The 20,523-nt window shown below is 44.6% G+C and overlaps 1 protein-coding gene across 2 annotated transcripts in view; it reads left to right on the forward strand.

The window, feature by feature from the left end:
* PATJ (PATJ crumbs cell polarity complex component) overlaps positions 1-20,523 on the forward strand; it is a 429,677-nt gene that overhangs the window by 126,831 nt on the left and 282,323 nt on the right. For both annotated transcript variants that reach the window (XM_030205409.1, XM_030205410.1), the window contains exon 18: positions 3,005-3,214. In XM_030205409.1, coding sequence (XP_030061269.1) covers positions 3,005-3,214 — 210 coding nt within the window. The remainder of the gene's footprint in view (positions 1-3,004; positions 3,215-20,523) is intronic.

A 20,523-nucleotide genomic window follows, 5' to 3' on the forward strand; every position in this document is an offset into this window, starting at 1 on the left:
AACCGAGGAGAAAAGGCTCCTCAAGAAGCAGATAGTCAATGCAGGACTGCATCTGTTGAGCCCTGGATAAATAAGTAAAATCTTGCTTCTGAAGGTGGAGGACACACCAAGTATCCAGAAGCTCCAAGGAGACCATAGCAAAGGCACCCATTTAGTATAATCTACTGTTTCGTGTCCGACAATGTTAGACTTTTCTATTGCAGGAGAGATAAATCTGGTTATGGGTTTAAGTTACACCTTGGAACCTCAGTCACCAAAGCTCAAATGTCGCACAGACTTCCAAAAGAGATCTTCCTGGCCTACAATATTATCCCCCAACTGCTTCCATATTCTCAACTTTCCAAACCGCTACTGAATCCTCCCTATCCCTTCCCCTCCTCCATCTTCCCCAACAGTCCCATGTATACATCCAATAGAAACTACAACTTCTAGTGTCTCGATCTCTCCCCATTTTCACCCCCAAAATAAGAAATATATTGCAGTCCAGAAATCTGATAGAGCTATAACCACCCACTCCACGAAGAGCAAGTCCAACAAAGTAGCAGTGCCCGTGGATGAGGTTCCAGTCTGCAAAACAAAAACTCTTGGGAGAAATATTGCTGAGAGTCTTAGAAAAGAGAAAAATATATCATTTAGAGATATATAGAGGCTCATTTTCAAAGCACTTAGCCTCCCAAAGTTCCATAGAAACCTATGGAACTTAGCCTCCCAAAGTGCTTTGAAAATATGCCTCATAATCTCACAGTGAAGGCCAGGTTTTGCTGACAGAATAGTTCAATAAAAGAAAGACCAAGCCAATCATCTACCACAACGCTCCTTCTGTTAGTCAGAATTGTTCCCCCCTCTCAAGATGTGGGTCTGCACTGATGATGAAATCATAATCTCAAAATATATCCAACAGTCTTAGATTAGCATTCTATAAGTGTTAAAAAAAATATAGCATGAGAAAGAACAACCTGCCACAAACTGTACCAAATCGATCGTCCTTCCTCGAGGTTTCCAATTCTTACTCCACCTGTTGGACGAATGTTTCTGTCTCTGTGCAGATTCATAGAATTTAGTGGAACCCTCATGTTGAATGCGGAGTTGTGTTGGCTATAAGGGCATAAATTTGATTTCATTTTTCTGAAAGCACACACACAGATATAAAGGCTTTCTTCTGTTGAGCCACCTTTGCAGAGTAATCTTGAAAGCATAAAAGGTTCTTAAGATTGCATTCCAGCTTCTTGCCACTCTGCAGAGCCTGCAAAATTTGCATCTTGTGGGTATTAAGCAATTTAAAAATAACCACCCATGGCTGGCTGTCCGGCACACATGGAGGGCCTTACTTGATGAATACACTCAGTCCTTACAGGGTCAGCTTTAGCAGGGAGCTTCAACGAATTTGTGAGCCAAGTTTATAGAAATCCTCTAAGCTCCCCTGTTTCCACCAATTCTGGCAGACCCACTAATTGAAGATTATTCCTCCTTCAACAATTATTGAGTTTGTCCACGTTTTCAAGGGGTTGTTGTACCTGGGATCTTAGCTGCGCCCACTCCACCTCTGCCTGCTGCTGCGAATCCTCCATTCCACTAATTCGGTTTTGTGCAGCACTCGTGTCCATCGCTGTAGTGTTCGGATAGGCTTTCAAAGAGTTGAACTTATCCAGGATTAATTACAGCTTTTTGTTTTTAGTATGCTCAACCAATGCACTAACCACTGCAGAGATCTCAGCTGCCTATTCCGACCCTACCGAGGGCAACAGAGTCCCCACACTCTCTGTCCATCTTGCTCTCCCCCTTGCACTGTTTATCTTCTTCTCAGTGCAGCTATTTTTTGCCTTTAGGAGGCCCCGAAATATACACAACTCACACCAGCTTGTCGTCTCTGCTTCATATCTTAGCAAGATTCTGTCAGACTGCTGAAGTTTTGCAGGAGTGAAAGGTAGGTGAGCCTGGAAGCTGAGAATGCTAACGCCTACTCGTTGCCATGACACCACCAAAAGTCCTACCCGTGTTTTAATCATTCCCATAATAAACGAACCCCTCCTAAGCCCTTATTTGTCCTGTTTGTCTTGAATATTGTAAGCTCTGTCAAGCAGGAACGTGTTTATGTACTGTACTGTGTATATCCGTAACTGTGCCATCTCTGTATTGTATCCTCATGAATTAATGTAAGCCACATTGCGCCTGCTCTTGTGGGAAAATGTTGGGTAAAAATGCACCTAAATAAATAAAATAAATATCTAGTAGCGCTATAAAAATAAGTATTAGTAAATGCAATTATACCAAGTTTCATATACTAGGAGGCAATTTCTTACTTGTAGGCAAGTTAGTGAATAGGTAGCAACTGCAGAAGAGGTTTTCAATACACAAGCCTGTTGGCCCCTGGCACTGCTTTTGAATGACTCTTCTGCTTGGTGCCTTGCACCAGCTGCTCATGCACTTCCATGACTGCAGAGTAGATATATTCTAAAAAGGTTCCCTCTTCCTAGCCATTACAAAAAAATAAATAAATAAATAAAGACATGGTAATAGCAGGATTGTCAATCAGTATGTTCTCACTGGGGACTATGCATGAGGGGGAGAAGAGAAAACCCTCGAGGACCAAATGACTGAGGTAAACGGAGATAGAAATGAATCTACCCCTTCCACTCCTTCCACCTTTGATTTCTTTTTCTCACTACCCTATTAGCCACTGTAAAACATTCTGAAAGTGTAGCTTCCAACTTTGACACTAGTAGCTTTCTCTTAAGAATTTGGTGTACTCATTTTAAATATCTGTGCTTAAAATTTAAACTTAACTGATCAGTGTTTTGAGATATGGATTTACCTCTTCCTGATGATTTGGACTCTTCAGAATTCTGTACTTTTCCTACTCCAGTAAATATTTAAAAATGTGATATTTAAAAAAAATATGCCTGCTTTATTTTCTGGCCTAGAAAATCATGACATAAGATTATGTCTGTCTATGCCTTGTATTTTCAGAAATATAATTGTTTGTGGTTTCTGGCTCCCTCTTCAGGATCCCTTAGATCCCACACGAACTGTGATTGTGATTCGCTCTCTGGTAGCAGGTGGTGTGGCAGAAAATACTGGTGAAATACTACCTGGTGACCGTTTGCTATTTGTAAATGACAGCTACTTGGACAACGCCTCTTTAGAAGAAGCTGTGGAAGTCTTGAAATCTGTGCCACCAGGCAGAACTCGCCTGGGCATCTGTAAACCTTTGGTGGTAAGAATTGCTTTTGATGTGTGAAAATTAAATAAATCATAAACCCTAATAGAAGTACGTTCACACCGTTTTGTGCCCAGATTTCTCTTTTAAACATGATGCTGTGGTAATGAGTACCTTTCTGAGATGGAGGGGTGGGGTACAGGTAAAAGAAAACATCATACTTTCTCATTTGGTACACATTTTTGTACATCTTTTGGTTTAGCTGCTCTAAGTACAGTGAGTTGCAGAGCCTGATGCACCCACGGGGGAGGAGTAGCTTATTGTCTAGATCAGCGAGCTGAGAACCAGGGGAGCCCAGTTCAAACCTACTGAGGCTGTTTGTAACTTTGGGCAAGTCACGTAACCTCCATTTCCTCATTCACAAACTTAGATTGTCAGCCCAGAGGGACAAGAATATTCTTACTGTACCAGAATGTAACTGAACTTGAACTACTATTGAAGACATGATCAAAATCCATCATCTCTCCTCTTTCTCCCCCTCCCCTATACACACACAGTATGACCTGAAACTTTTGGGGCATATATGTGGCTGTATGTCAAGGAAAAGATTATTTGGGGAAAAAAGTATCTACTGCTCATGCCTCAAGAATTCAGTCCATTCATGACACCCTTTAAAGAGGCCTCACCAGTAGAATTGGGGAAGATGGTGTATTATACACTGGTTCGAATCATTCCTGACTAATAGAAGACAACAATTAAAAAGGGAGAGACAGATTCTTGAAACCAAAGAATTTAATATTGGATGTTCCTAAGTTGTTAAGCCAGAGGTTCCCAAACTGTGCGCTGCAGCAAACTCTTGGGGGTGTCGGGCAAATCCCAACCTCCCTCCCAATGCTACCCAAACTGTTACTGCTCTCCCCAATACAGTACATAAGTATTGCCATACTGAGACAGACCAAAGGTCCATCAAGCCCAGCATCCTGTTTCCAACAGTGGCCAATCCAGGTCGCAAATGCCTGGCAAGATCCCCAAAAAAGTACAAAACATTTTATGCTGCTTATCCCAGAAATATTTTCCCCAAGTCCAATTTAATAATGGTCTATGGACTTTTCCTTTAGGAAGCTGTCCAAACCTTTTTTAAACTCTGCTAAGCTAACTGCCTTTACCACATTTTCTGGCAACGAATTCCAGAGTTGAATTACATGTTGAGTGAAGAAAAAGTTTCTCCAATTCATATTAAATTTACTACTTTGTAGCTTCATCGCGTACCCCCTAGTCCTAGTATTTTTGGAAATTGTAAACAGATGCTTCACGTCTACCTGTTCCACTCCACTCATTATTTTATACACCTCTAACATATCTTCCCATAGTCGTCTTTTCTCCAAGATGAAGAGCCCCAGCTGCTTTAGCCTTTCTTCATAGGGAAGTCGTCCCATCCCCTTTATCATTTTCGTTGTCCTTCTCTGCACCTTTTCTAGTTCCACTATATCTTTTTTGAGATGCGGTGACTAGAATTATGGAGCGATAGAAAGGCATTATAATGTCCTCATTTTTGTTTTCCATTCCTTTCCTAATAATACCTAACATTCTATTTGCTTTCTTAGCCTCCGCAGCACACTGAGCAGAAGGTTTCAATGTATCATGTGACGACACCTAGATCCCTTTCTTGGTCAGTGACTCCTTACGTGGAACCTTGCATCTGCCTCCTTTCTTTCCCCGCTTCCCCCGCTTCCCCCACACCCATCCCTGCTGCTGCTTCTCTAGATGAGCAGCAGCAGCAGCGACAAAACAAGCTGCAGCCATGCAGTGCCAGACTCTTCATACACATGGCTGACTATCCTGCCCCCTCAAACATCACTTCCTGTTCTGTGGCACAGCCAGCAGCTACGTGTATGGAGACTCTTGTCCCGCATTGCTGCAGCTTGTTTTGCTGCTGCTGCTAATCTAGAAAAGCAGCAGCAGGGATGGGTGTGTGGGGGAGCAGAGAGAAGGCAGATGCTGGATTAGTGGGAGAATCAGAGAGGACTTAGAATGGATGGAAGGGGAAGTGTGAGGGAGGGCAGAGGCTGCATGAAAATGAAGGAGGAGAGAGGGCAGAGGCTGGATGAATGGCGAGAGAGGGAGGAGAGAAGCTGGATGAAAGTGTCTAGAGAGGGAGGGCAGAGGCTGGATGAAAGTGGGGAGAGAAGGGAGGGCAGAAGCTGGTTGGAAGGGGGATGGAGGGCAGAAGCTAAATGAAAGTGTCTAGGGAGGGATAGAAAGGAGAGAGGAAGGGCAGACTGGATGAAAGAGGGAGAGGAAGGGCAGAGGCTGGATGAAAGGGAGAGAGGGAAGGCAGAGACTGGATGAAAGTGGAGAAAGGAAGAGCAGAGGCTAGATGACAGTGGTGAGAGAGGGAGGGATGGAAGGGGGGAGAGAAGGAGAGCAGGCGCTGAATGGAAGGGGAGGAGAAAGGAGGCAGATGGATGGAAGGGGGGAGAGAAGGAGGGCAGACGCTGAATGGAAGGGGAGGAGAGAAGGAGGCCATGCACGGGAATGCAGGTACTGGTGGCTGAAGCATGCTACCGATTTGCTTGCACAATCAGCTTGGACCTTGGGCAATGGACTTTTTCAGCTTGTGGGGCCTGACCATTCCTGCCAGCAAAGATAGGACTCGATGCTGGTGGGGGCAGGATGGGGGAAGACTAGAGAAGAAATTTGTAGCCTAGGGGCTCCGTGACCCAAGAAAGTTTGAGAACCACTGAGTTAAGCAATCGCTGTCACATGGTCCAGGACTTTTAATTGATGTGACAGCACTTTATTTGACAGCTATCATAGACAATCCACACTTATATATAGAAAATTTCCAAGCTTTTCTTCGTACAACTTTCTAATATACAGAATTTAAAGGACCTCAGCATGGGTGTCTAGCGGTCAATAAACTTCAGTACTGCCTAGAACTTTCCCAGAATGGTCATCGGTCCCTGAGTATTTTTATTTTACATTATTTTATTTTGCCTCTTACAAGAAATCTCCAAGCTTCTCAAGCTTTTATTATATTTGAAACAGGTTAGGAGTCTTTGCTGTGATAGACGTTTGTTATGTTCTGATGCACAATTGAAAGCAGTATCTATGAGGGCATTCACTGAATTTAATTTTATTAGACACATCTATCAGTATTTGGCAGATGAACTGAAATTAGTAGTACATGCACTAGTGACTGCAAGAGCTACAATTTATAACTTATAGAGACTCAAAAGAGACATACAGAAGCTTTGGTGATCCAAAACAAACAATCAATATGATATCAGGTTTAGGGAATGCATCTTAGCAGTCCTTAATGTCTTTTATTGGCTCCATTTTAACTTTTAGAGTACTGAATGAGTTGGCCTGAATTTTGTAAAGTTTTGCCTTCAATGATACATCCCTGTTAGATCCCTACACTCAGCTGGAGGAGTGCATCTGTATATGCCATCTTTATTATTACACCTTTCAAAGGCATGAGCTTGGGCAGCCTTTTAGGTTCCAGATTAAAACTTGTTTATGTAAACAGACTTTTGTTATTTTGATTTTTCTTTTTTTTATCTGGTTGTTAGATTGTTATCCGTTTGAATGTTAACCTAAGTATTTTGGATTTAGCTTATATAATTTTTCAGTACTAGCTCAAGGTGAGTTGCATTGTTCTGTTCCAGGAGGGTTCACACTGTACATTTGTACCTGAGATAGTGGAGGTTAAGTAACCTGCTGCAGTTGGACATGAGCCCTCTTCTCCTGGTTTCCAGCCAGCTGCTCTGACCATTAGCCTGCTACTCTGCATCTTACTGATTGGCTTTGGTAGAAGGAACTTTCATTAATTTACCTTGATTGGTTTGAATAGGGATATGCATGCATTTTGATTCATTTTCTGTTTTACATGTGTAAATTTGACCTGTGCATGTAAAGTTTATTTCTGCACAAGATGAACTGAGAGAACTGAAGCATCTAACAGAAAAGGAAAACAAAATGAACCAAATCAAATGTTTCCTGTGCAGATCCCTTGATTTTTATTTTAAGTATGTTTTGAAGTTTGGTTATTTATATTTAGGGCTTGTCTTAATACACTGTTATTTTTTTTTTAATTTTCCTTTCACTGGTCTCTATTTTCGGGTTTGATACGCGCTTTGAACAGTATAGTACATTGTGATATAAAGCTGTAACTAGGAAGAGATTTCCCATCCGTCCTGTAGGCAGTGATGGAACCTTACACAGTAGGAGCAAGTTGTCTTTTGGAGGAGAAGACTTAACAGGAAGAGAAAGTAGAAAATAAGAAATGTATTCCCACTTAGGGTTTTATGCACCCTCAAACTAAGCATTGACCTCATGAATACTATACTATTCTGGTACTTGTATCCCGCTTATATCAGCTGTGGATTCAAAGCAGGTAACACTGAGCTAGCTCCCTAAAGGAATGATATACCACCAATCGCATTAGCAAATACTGCAAAGCAGTTTAAAATATGATATAGTCATAGAAAAATAGGTCTGGAAGGGACAATATCTGGTTAAATTTCTTACGTGTATATATAATCCCTTATACCTATATGATCACAAAATGTATTAGTTGTCAGAAAATATAAATCAGAAATATTACCACACTTACGTGCAGGCTTGCCATTATAAATGTTTTAAGTGCCAACATTGTAGAAAATATTTCTGTTACTCATCCTCCTGAAAACCTCAATTGCAAGCTGGCTTGGTGGGGTAGTGATTGTACTGTGCACTGCTGTGCAGAGGACATGGGTCCGGCTTTAGTTCCCTGGGCTAACCAAGGCTAAGGATGTCATGGATGCAGTGCAGTGGTGACACCTAGTGATCAGATATACGATCTATATTCACTGAGCTCTGGGGATGAGAGAGAGGGAGAAGCCTAGATTTGTGGTCCCTGGACTGAGTTAGGAGGGGGAATGAAATGATGGAATAAGATCTGATAGTGGCAAACAAACACTCAGCTGCGCAGTCCTATTAGAGACCCAGTTCTGACTGAGCTCAAAACCCAAAAGCAATAAGAAACTGCCAGACCAAGAATAAGAAAAATAGCTAGCTAGCTTTAAGTACAGTGTAATGCCTTCTTCAGATCAGAAATGAGCAAATGCTGACAAATGCTAGAATATATAAGTGAAACATGAAAGCTTTCCAATGATAAGTCTCGAAGGAAGGGGTGGGGGTTGGGTGAGAGTTTCACTTTTATATTCTGATATTTGTTAACATTTGGATTAGCTTTCGAAGGCAATACCTTCTTCAGATCAGAAATGAGCTAATGTTGACAAATGTCAGAATATATAAGTGAAACATGAAAACTTTCCAATGATAGTCTCACAGGAAGGGTTGGGGTTTGGATGAGAGTTTCATTTTTATATTCTGATATTTAACACTTGCTTATTTCTGATCTGAAGAAGATATTGCCTTCGAAAGCTAATCAAAAATGTATTGTTAGTCCAATAAAAAAAAAGTATCATTTTTTTCCTTTTGTTTTATTTCTATCCGTTATCTTTGAAAATGGACTAACATGGCTACACCACTTACTCACAGTGTGGAAAAACTTATTTCTCCGAGGACAAGCAGGCCTTACTGTTCTCACATGTGGGTGACGTCACCCCATGGAGCCCGGTGCAGACACCAACTAGCTTACATTGTAGAATTTTCTAGCAGTGTCTCACCACTCATGCGCCGGTGCCTTCCCACTCGACGTGTCCTCCAGTCTTAATTTTTCTGCGGAGCTGAGAGGACGTGCTTTGTGTTCTCTCCCTCATGCTATGCTGTAGTTTTCAGTGACTGCCTTCTTGTGCAGATATTTTTTTTCTCTTAAATTTCCAGTTTTACTTTCCAGTTACTTTTTTTTAGGTGTTTTTTTTCACCATTTTTAGGTTTCTTTTCTTTTTTGTGAGTGGCTACGCAGTTAGGCTGCAGCCCCATCCTCAGTTTGAACACTCCTTTTTCGTGGTTCAAGATTGAAGAGTTTAATTTAGCTGAGATTTTTTATTCAATGTCCAAGAAGACCCCCCAATGGATTCAAGTGGTGCGCCAAGTGTAGGCATCGGTGCATCGGGTGCCTTGGGTCAAATCATGACCCCTCTGTTTGTGATCTCTGTTTGCATATGCAGGTGAGAACCCAGAGGGTGCGAATGGCTCAAATGGAGCATCTTTTTGGCTCTTCGAAGGCCAAACCATCATCTTTTGGCACCAGCAGCATTGACCTTCACAGCTGCTCTGACATTGGCATCCACTGGGAGTGCACCGGCATCGAGTGGGTCTTCACCTGCCTCAACACCAGGCACTGTTAGCAGGCCCTGGAACCAGTCAACATTGGATCCAACACTGAGAAGATGCTTGGACTCATTGGCACTGGGGGACCGAAGCTCTGTGCATCAGGGGAAGCCCAAGAAGCATAAGCATCGGTCTTTCTCGACACATGGTGCTGGGAACACCGAGGCATCAGATTCTCTGACACCCGGCATTGGGAGGACAGCTCCCTCTCCGTGGAAGTGGTGCCGGTGCCCTTTCATTGAGCGGCCAGGTCCCCGCCACTGGTTTGGCACCGATGCCTTCTCAGACTGCCTGTGCTCCGGCTCCCATGCCTTTGCCAATGCCTGCCTTCGATGAGTGGTTCCGGAGCATGCTCCGAGAGGAGCTGGCGCAGTTGCTGCTGGGAGTTCCCGCTTTGGCATCGAGGGTGCTTGCGCCCCAGTAGAACAGCTCCAGGCCCTCTCCGAAGCTCCATCAATACTGGTGCCCAGATCATCTATGCCGGCACCTCACAAGGTGTCTGAATCCGAGGTCTGGGCATGCAGTGCCTCCTCCTATGCACTACACCTCGAGGCATTTTGGAGCATGGACATGGTTCCACTAGGTCAAGGCTAGTGCAGACTCAATCCCCTGATCCTCAGTATAAGGAAGAGTCTGATTGGAACTGCTCTTGGGAATCAGATGAGGAGCCACATTTGTCTCCTCCCAAGGAAGGGATCACTGTGCCATTGCATCCTATTCTTAAGGACACACTATTGAAGAACTGGAAATCTCCCCTTACAGTGCAGGTGGTGCCCAAGAAGGTGGATACGTGGTATTGTATCCAGAAGGCTCCCAGATTCAAGAGGGCTCAGCTGCCTCACAACTCCATGGTAGTCGAATCCGCTCTAGGTCTCATCTCTCAGCACCTCCAGGTCAAGAGGCCAGATCTTTGGATTTGTTTGGGAGGAAGTCTTTTCAGGCCTCGATGCTTTTTGCCCACATCCAATCCTACCAACTCTACACGAGTATGTACTTGGGAGTCTCTGATAAACAGTAGGCTTATTCTGGCGGACTCATTCCCTTTGGAGCAGGCCGCTGAGCTGCTTCAAATAGTCTGTCGCGGTTACACTCTGAATTGACATCAACGACCACCAAATTGCCCACCGAGAGCGTCTTAAATCAGCTCTCAGTACAAGCAGGTACCAGTAGAGGAAATCTTTGCCCTTCTGCAGGCCTGAGTGGTCAAACCGTACCACCAGGGAAAGAAAGGAAGGGATTCAATTCCAGGCACTTCCTTGTGATCAAGAAAATTGGGGGGGGGGGGGGGGGGGGGATTCTGCCCCATCCTAGACCTAAGGGCCCTGAACAAATTTTTGGTAATAGAAAAGTTCAGGATTATTTCCCTGGGCACCCTACTACCTCTAATTCAGGAAAATGATTGGCTATGCTCTCTGGACTTAAAGGATGCCTATACTCACATTTCAATACGTCCAAGTAGTAGTAGTAGTAAGTCACAGGAGGTATCTCAGATTTTGAGTGGGGAAACACCACTACCAGTATTGCGTTCTGCCATTTGGCCTTGTTTCAGCCCCCACAGTTTTCACCAAGTGCCTGGCAATAGTTGCAGCGTATCTACGCAGACTAGGAGTGTATGTGTTTCCCTACCTGGACGATTGGTTAGTCAACAGCACATCTCAGGAGGGAGCAGAAGAGTCAATGTGAATTCATATGAGAAACATGAACCTGAACTATAGCTACGTGATGCAAGATTCCATATTAGAAGTCACCGACCAGGAAAAGGATCTAGGTGTCATAGTTGACATTTGAAACCCTCTGCTCAGTGTGCAGCGGCAGCTAAGAAAGCAAATAGAATATCAAGTATTATTAGAAAAGGAATGGAAAACAAAAATGAGGATATATATAATGCCTTTGTATAGCTCCATGGTGTGACTGCACCTCGAATACTGTGTGCAATTCTGGTCCTCACAACTCAAAAAAGATATAGTGGAATTAGAAAAGGTACAGAGAAGGGCTACGAAAATGATAGAGGGGATGGGATGACTTCCCTATGAGGAAAAGCTGAAACTGCTAGGGCTCTTCAGCTTGGAGAAAAGACAGCCGGGGGGAGATATGATAGAGGTCTATAAAATAATGACGGAGTGGAACGGTAGACGTGAATCACTTGTTTACTATTTTCAAAAATACTAGGACTAGGGGACATGCAATGAAGTTACAAAGTAGTAAATTTAAAAGAAATCAGAGAAAATATTTCTTCACTCAATGTGTAATTAAACTTCGGAATTCATTGCCAGAAAATGTGGTGAAAGCAGTTAGTTTAATGGGGTTTAAAAAAGATTTGGATAGCTTCCTAAAAGAAAAGTCCATAAACCATTATTAAATTGGACTTGTGGGGAAAACCACTGCTTATTTCTAGGATAAAATTAGATTGATGGGCCACATGGCCTCCATATTGCATGTCACACCCATGGCATGGCTCCATTTGAGAGCAGCCCAGTGGACCCTGTCTTCCCAATGGTCTCAGGTGACAGGGATCGTAATGTATGTCATTCTCATTCTACCAGAGTTGGCTCATGCCCTTCTCTGATGGACAATCCAGTCCAATTTGACTCAAGGGCTTCCATTTCAAATTCCACTGCCTTAAAAGTTGTTGACTATGGATGCATCCAACCTGGGTTGAGGAGCTCATGTGGATGGACTTCACACTCGGGGCCACTGGTCCGCTCAGGAGATTCAGTTCCACATCAATCTCCTTTAGATCTGGGCCATTTGGAATGCTCTAAAAGCTTTCAAAGATCAACTCCAGAAAAAAATTGTTCAAATTCAAACAGACAACCAGGTTTCAATGTTCTATGTCAACAAGCAGGGGGTATGGGATCCTACCTCTTATGTTAGGAAGCAGTAGGCATGTGGCAGGTGACTGTTGTTCACGGGATGGACCTCCATGCCACTTACCTGCCCAGCAAGAGCAGCTGCCTGGAAGACAGATTGAGCAGGATATTGCAACTGCATGAGTGGTCTTTCAATATCTGGAAGATCGTCCGAGAATGGGGCACCCCTTCGGTGGATTTTGTTTTGCCACTCATCTTAACAACAAGATCCTTCAATTCTGCTCCAGGTTCACGTCACATGGCAGACTAGCGTCAGATGCCTTTATCCTGCATTGGGGGACAGGGTCTTCTGCATGTGCATCCTCTCATTCCTCTCATAGAGAAGACTTTGCTGAAACTCAGGCAAGACTGGGGCACCATGATTCTGAACGCGGTCTACTTGCCACAGAAGATGTGGTCCCCTCTTCTTCTTGAGTTGTCTTTCAAAGATCTGTAGAGATTGGAGTGTTTTCCGACCATCATCATGCAAAACGACGGATTCCTTTTGCATCCCAACCTTCAATCTCTGACCCTCACGGCTTGGATGTTAAGAGCGTAGAATTCGATTCCCTGAGATTGCTTGAAAGAGTCTTCCATATTTTGCTGGTTTACAGGAAAGATTCAACTAAGAGATGAAAAAGAAAAGTCCATAAAACATTATTAAGATGGACTTGGGGAAAGTCCACTTTTTATTTCTAGGACAAGCAGCAAAAAATATATTGTTTTGGGGTCTTGCCAGGTACTTGTAACTTGGATTGGCCACTGTTGGAAACAGGGTGCTGGGCTTGATGGACCTTTGGTCTGTTCCAGTATGGCAACACTTATGTACTTATGTTACTCCTTTAAATGAAGAAGGTTTGCCATCTGGTGTGAGGGGCAAGGCCTTAGATCCCTTTTCTTGCCCTGCATAAAAACTGCTTGAGTACCTCCTGCACCTTTCTGAGTCTGGTTTAAAAACCAACTCTGTAAGTGTTGATCTCAGTGTAATTGGAGCTTTTTATCATCGTGTAGGAGGCAAGTTCATCTCTGTTCAGCCTTTAGTTCGTTTCATGATAGGCTTGTTGTTGACAAAGCCCCCTACCAAACCTCCTGTTGTGTCAGGGGATTTTAACGTTGATGAAAGCTCCTTTTGAGCCTCTGGATACCTGGCATCTGATGTTTTTGACCTGGAAAGTCATGTTTCTGGTGGTGGTCACTTCAGCTCGCAGGGTAAGTGAGCTACAGGCCTTGTTAGCTCATTCATCATATATTAAGTTCCATCACAACAGAGTAGTCCTTTGCATGCACCCTAAGTTCCTTTCTAAGGTTATGTTGAAGTTCTATCTTAACCAGTCAATTGTTCTTCCATGTTAGGTTTTCAAGGCAGAAACTAGGTTTGTGAGCCCTTGGACCACTGCCGAGGAGCGGCAGTGGCAGGCAAAACCACCCTACACCAGAGACAAGGCAGAACTCTGACAGAAACAGCTAGACTTCACCTGCACTTGACTGCCCTTCCCCAGGAGTTGAGCCCCTGGGTGCAGGCGGCCAGCAGGACTTACCGGACAGGGCAGGAGCTGGATATCAACTAGTCTGAACAGGGACTGAGGGTCAGAGGGGAAGAGACTATACATGGGCAGCAAGGCAGGAAACAGGGCTAGGACTTACAGACAATACTACACAAGGCAGGAAATGGACAAGCTAGAGGACAGGAACGGAAAGCTGCCAAGCAGCCACTGAAAAACACTGACAGACAAGAGTCAGGACTGAAAGCTGCAGAGCAGCCACTAAGCAAGAACACAGACAAACAGAAACTAGACCAGGAATACAGACCAGAAACAAGACTAAGAAATAAGCAACAAACCTAAGCTAAACTACACACAGACTAACTAGAACCGGACAAGAACCTCAAACAAGAAACCAGACTAGGCAGAAGTGCAACAAAGCACCAACAAACCAGGGACCTTAGACGATGCAAAGGCCAACACAGAAGTTTCCAGGTGATTAATAAAACCCATCAGCTGCTGAAGTTCAGCTGCAGGAATCACAAGGCAGCTACAGGTGCTGTTCAGGCACAAACAAGAAAAGCTAGTCTGGCAGCCCGGAAGATCCGGACCGGAGTGGGCTGAAATCTGGAACATGAGACAGTCCATAGCAGCCACCGGTTCTAGCCACCAGAGGGCGAGGTGAGCACAGACAAAGAAACAGTCACCATCGTGACATTCCAGCATTTCCCCGAGACCTCATGCCCATCCTGGCGAACGTGTACAGCACCTTAGACTGCAAGTACGCCTTAGCCTTCTATCTGGAGTGGACTTAAGCCCATAGACAGTCCACCCAGTTTTCATTTCTTTTGACCCCATCGGGTTGGGGGTGGCTATCGGCAAATGCACATGTTCAAATTGGATAGCAGACTGCATTCCTTTGTTTAAACCCAGGCTGTGCTGACTCTTGCAGGCCATGTCACGGCTCACAGTGTTAGAGCCATGGCGGTGTTGGTAGCCCACTTGAGAGTCTCCTTAGAAGAGATTTGCAAGGTTGCGATGTGGTCTTTGATTCACACATTCACATCCCACTATTATCTGGATCAGGATACATGATACAGCAGTCGGTTCAGACAAGCAGTTCTGCAGTCTGTTCCATGTCTAGAATCCAACTCCACCCTCCTAGGCCCTGCTTTATTTTGTTCCAGACTGCACATCCACAGCTAGTATGTATATAGTTTCAAGTTGATTGAAGTTTTCGTTTTGACGTTTCAAGACTCAATTATCCTGGTTTTCAGTAAGCCTGGTAGCTAGGGATTCCCAGATGTGAGAATAGGAAGGCCTGCTTTTGCTCAGAGAAAGCAAAGATACTTACCTGTAGTTGTTTTTCTCTGAGGCTAACAGGCCAACTACTTTCACATACCCTCCTACCTCCCTTAGGAGTTGCCTTTAGTTTAGGCTTTTTGCTTTTTCACTTGACTGGAGGACCTGTGCTCTTGCGTCGGGTGGGAAGGCACCAGTGCATGTGCAGGTGGGATACTGCTAGAAAATTCTACACTGTAAGCTAGTCAGCGTCTGTACCAGGCTCCGTTGGGATGACATCACCCACATTTGAGAATAGTGAGCCTTCTGTCCTTGGAGAACACCAGCTGCAGATAGGTATCTTTGCTGTATCCAACATAACATCCCTAATAATATGATTACTTAAGAGATAATCCTAAGACTGAAAATTAAAAAAAAACATTGTGCACTATTGGTTGTGCTTTAGCTGATTATTTAAATATGCTGTAAAGTAAAAAAAAAAACCCAAACTGTTTTGATAATGAGGTGTGCCCTTTCATTTGGGAAATGGAGCAGGAAATGCATTATGTAGAATTCTTTCTGCCTGCAGCCAAGCTCTCCATTTACTTCACTAGATGTCACTGGTTTCTGGAAGATTGATGTGGTGGAAGAAGACTTTTTAAATGTTAGAGATTCTACTTACTTGATATGACCACAAAAAGCATGGGCAGATGAACTAGACCATGCCATATGTTTTCTTCTCCTTTTTTCCCCTCTTCTTTTACTCCCCAGAGAAAAATATAGAAACAAATTTGCAAACTGGGCCTGGTCCCATAGCTCAGTTGGCAGAGGTCTAGGAGTGCCCATGACCCAAGGGCTGAAGTCAAGGTCCATTTCCTGGGTCTCTAAAGTATTTCTCATTATATTATATTAGGGTATTAGATGTAAACTCTTCATTCCCCATTATGTATACGTTTACACAGATTGCTTCTATATCCTTACTTCATTTTCTCCCCCTACCTTTGAATTAATGGGGGTAATATAAAGGATTTTTAGTAATTCAGCTCCACTAGGTAGAAGAGACCATCCTCATCAGTTCAAGGTGAGTTTAATAATGAAAAAAAAGTAGTTAAGAGTAAACAATCTTTTTTTTTTTTTTATGTGTTACACTTGTGAAAGTAGATGCAGTGACAAGAAGATGCATGCTTTTATGTGACCTCTATATAGGCATGGTTTGGTCAGAGCATGAGTGGAGTCATGAAGAATGTGCTTGGTTTTTAAAATGTGCACCTACATGTATACATTTTACATCTGCTCCTAAGCAGGTGTGTACTGATTTCATTTACGTTTTACCCATAATTGTGCAGGTTTGGTAAGGCTATTTTATAAACACACACAGGCACTGTGGACCTTAATGGTTATGCTCCTAAATTATGAGCATAATCTATTTTGGAGCTTAGAGTATGCTCGTAATTTAGGAGCATAAATTTTAGGAGCGTAACCTTTATAGAATAAGGCCCTATGTGTCTTCCGAGGGTGGTAGATGCCTGGAATGCCCTCCTGCAGGAGGTGGTGGAGATGAAAATGGTAATGGAACTCAAAAATGCTTGGGACAAACACAAAGGAATCCTGTTTAGAAGGATCAGATCCAAAGAAGATTAGGGAAGGTTAAGTTGGAAAGCCAGTGCTGGGCTGACTTCTATGGCATGTTCCCTGATGGAGGCTGAATTAGATTTGGATGGTGTCACGTCTGTGGCCGTGACCACCCTCAGCCTTACCTTCTTTCTGGGGGTCAGCAGCTCTGCTGGCTTCTGTCTGTGTTTGTGTTAGTCTTGTCTCTGTCCTGGTGTGCTTGCTGCTTCCAGCATGAACCTGATTGCTTCACTAGACCTCACCTGTGTGGGCTATGTCTCTCTAGGGAGCCAGCATCTAAGATGGCTGCCACCGGCTCTGTGCCAGCTTCCAAGATGGCTTCTGCTTGTCTTTCCTGTGGGCTCACTTCCTATGTGTGTCAAGCCTCTCTTTGGGGTCTGTGTACTTCCTGCTTCTGCCCTACTGCTGGTGACTCATCAGTGAGAGCCTTCATAAGGAAGTGCTGTGCTTGCAGTCAGTGCCTTTGCATAAGTGTTATGCTCTTAGGCCAGGTCAGGTTAGTAAGTGTCTGCTGCACTACTGCTTAGCCTCTCTCTGGGTTCCAGCCCAGTTTCTTTCTGTGTCTTTGTCTCTGTTGTCCTTCCGTGGGGGGTCTTCCCTGCCACTGTCTGTCTGTGGACTGCGGGTCCTTCCTGGCTTACCCTGTGTTTGGGGTGAAGCCTCTGTTCTTGGCTTACCCTGTGTTTGGGGTGAAGCCTCTGCTCCAGGCTTACCCTGTGTTGGGATGAAGCCTCTGTTCCTGGCTTACCCTGGGTTGGGGTGAAGCCTTTGTCCGGGTTTGTTCTCTGTCTGTATGCGAAGCCTCAGCCTTTGTGGGTTCCCCAGTCAGTGTGTGGAACGGCTGTGGCTTCAGACCCTTGGCCTGTTCTTCCTGGTTACTCTGTTTGCTGTGCTGCCTGCCCAAGACCCTTGGCCTGTTATTCCTGGTTTGCTCTCTTTACCCTGAACACTGCCTTGCCTAGCCTGTGTGCCTACCCTGCTTGTATATCCTGAGGGTATATCCTGACTCCTGTATCTGTCTGGCTAGTGTGTTTTCCTGGGTGATTATTCCTGTATCCTGTCTCCACCTAGCTAGAGGGTTTACCCTGTGGGTATTCCCGGATCCCCGTTCTGCCTAGTGTGTTGCTGCCCTAGTCCTTGCTCCTGCTAAGCTTCTGTACGCCTTGTGTTCCTTGGTTTGTCTTCTGGGTCTTGCTAGTGGCTGTGCAGCAGCACATTGTCTGAGTCTAGTTCTGTGCCCTGTCGCCCTCGTGTATCCCAGACCCCGGGGTGGGTCCTCTGGATCTTCAGTTCCTGCCTTATCCTGCAAGTCCTGCCGGCCGCCTGCACTTCGGAGCTCAACTCCGGAGGAACGGTGGCTAGGTGCAGGTGAAGCTGTTCTTGTCTCATCCGTTCTAGTTGCCTGCCTTGTACTACTCCAGTCCAGAGTTCCAGTACTGCTCTTCTGTGTTTCCAGTCCCGAGGTGGTCTTGCCTGCCGCTGCCGCTCCTCGGCAGTGGTTCAAGGGCTCACGAACTCCAGTCCTGCCTCGAGGACCTGACAGAATGCCAAGGCCCTCAAGAATGCAACAGAATACTATAATATTTGCACGTTTTGCTCATGTGTACTCCCACTGACAAAGCACGTTATCAAAACATGACGTATACTTTTCCAATAATTGGTATTCTGTACTGCTAGTTATGTGCATTTCTGCCCACCTAAAACTGGGAGGCTCCTTATAGAATTACCCTCTCATTCTATCATCTTAGTGCCTAAATGTGAGCGCCATTTGTGCACTAAGATTATAGAATAACATGCGTGTGAATGTAACGTTTGTGCATGTAAGTGCCAAACGGGCACTAAGAGGTATTCTACAAGCTTAACGATTAAGACATCATGTCCGGTAGCATATTTTTCTTCCGGTGTCTTAATTGTTAGGAGTATTATGCTTCACTTGCTTGCAATATTGTGACCACTTTTTAAATTGCTCTTTATTATATTTTTTTAGTGCCCTGTTTCACTATTTGCTTTATTTCATACTAGTAAAACAGGCCCGTTTCTGACACAAATGAAATGGGTGCTAGCAAGGTTTTCCTCAGAGTGTGTATGTTTGAGAGAGTGTGAGAGAGAGAGAGAGAGTGAATGTGAGCGTGTGTGTGTGTGACAGAGAGAGAGTGAGACTGGGTGCGAGTGTGTCTGTGAGAGAGAGAGTGTGTGTGTGAGAATGAGAGTGTGTGCCAGGGGCCTCCTCCCAGTCCCGGAGCGTCCCCTCCCCTGTCCCTCCCTCTCAGTTCCAGGGTCGTCCCCCCCTCCCCCCTCCCTCCCGAGTTGCAGGGTCCTTCCCCCTCCCTCCTTCCGAGTTGCAGGGTCCTCCCCTCCTCCCTCCCTCTGAGTTGCAGGGTCCTCCCCTCCTCCCCTCCTCCCTCCCTCTGAGTTGCAGGGTCCTCCCCTCCTCCCTCGCTCTGAGTTGCAGGGTCCTCCCCTCCTCCCTCGCTCCGAGTTGCAGGGTCCTCCCCTCCCACCCTCCGTTCCTCCCTCCCTCCGAGTGTCAAGGTCTCCCTCCCTCCCTTCGAGTGTCAAGGTCTCCCTTCCTCCGAGTGTCAGGGAGAGTGCTAATAATTTGCGTGTACAATTTTCTTATTTTCCATACCTTCAAGGAATTAGGTTGTCGGTACTAAGATTGTATTTTGGAACCTCAGGAACTTTTGACGTCATGAAGTTCCCGAGGGTTTCTGTCTCAACAGTGAAAAATCAAACCATCCTGCACGTACGAAAGTTTACTTGGCTAGAGGTTTCCCACACTGATAGATTTATCATTCTGCTGACTGACAGATGACCCCGCACCAACAACAGCACCTGAGAAAGCGCCCAGCGCGCCCTCGCTTCCAAAATAATGTGTGAACCTTCAAATATTTACTTTGCTGTTCGCCGGGGTTGCATAGGGTTGCATGGCAGTTTTAAAAACAGTTCTGATTGCTCGCGGAAAGCTGTTTAGAGTGTAATAATAAATCCCTGTTTTCTGGGAGCTGCTCTGGAAGGCAGAAGAACCTGATCCTGCCACCTACCAGTGCAGACCTCAGGACGGATCAGGTGGTAGGGAGAAGGGGGGGGGGACTGTAAAAGTGCGGACACGGGCACAGAACTGTCTGCCTCTGCGCACACCAAACGCTACAGGAGTCATACTTGTGATCCGCGTCCACGTCATGCGCCCCGCCCCCAGGGGTGTGGCCACAATTGCAACGGTGACGTCAGCCAGGGCTTCGGAGCCTAGCAGTCCAACTGTGAAGAAAGCCACGGACACAGGCAGCCAGACGCATAGAACGTTGGAGGTGAAAATTATTATATAGGATGACTTACACATGGATATTTGTATTTTAGACCCATTTTTTATTTATTTAGCTTTTTCATCTGCTTAATTTATTGATGTTAATTATTGTTAATACTCATTGTTACTTTGCACCACATTTTGAATACTATTGTTAATTATAGGTATTATCATTCTGTGATTGTTACTTTTTAGATCTGAGTGATTCCTGATGCAGGCAACATCACAGATACATGGCTAAATTAGAAAAGGTACAGAGAAGGGTGATGAAAATGATAGTGGATGGGATGACTTCCTTATGAAGAAAGGCTAAAGACAGCTAGGGCTTTTCAGCTTGGAGAAAAGACAGCTGAGGGGAAATGTGATAGAGGTGTATAAAATAATGAATGGAGTGGGTAGATGTGAATCGCTTGTTTACTCTTTCCAAAAATACTAGTACTAGGGGGGCACTTAATGAAGCTACAAAGTAGTAAATTTTAAACAAATTGGAGAAAATATTTCTTCACTCAACATGTAATTAAACTCTGGAATTCATTG

This window comes from Microcaecilia unicolor, chromosome 6, assembly GCF_901765095.1.
Source record: "Microcaecilia unicolor chromosome 6, aMicUni1.1, whole genome shotgun sequence".
NCBI classification, from domain to species: Eukaryota; Metazoa; Chordata; class Amphibia; order Gymnophiona; family Siphonopidae; genus Microcaecilia; species Microcaecilia unicolor.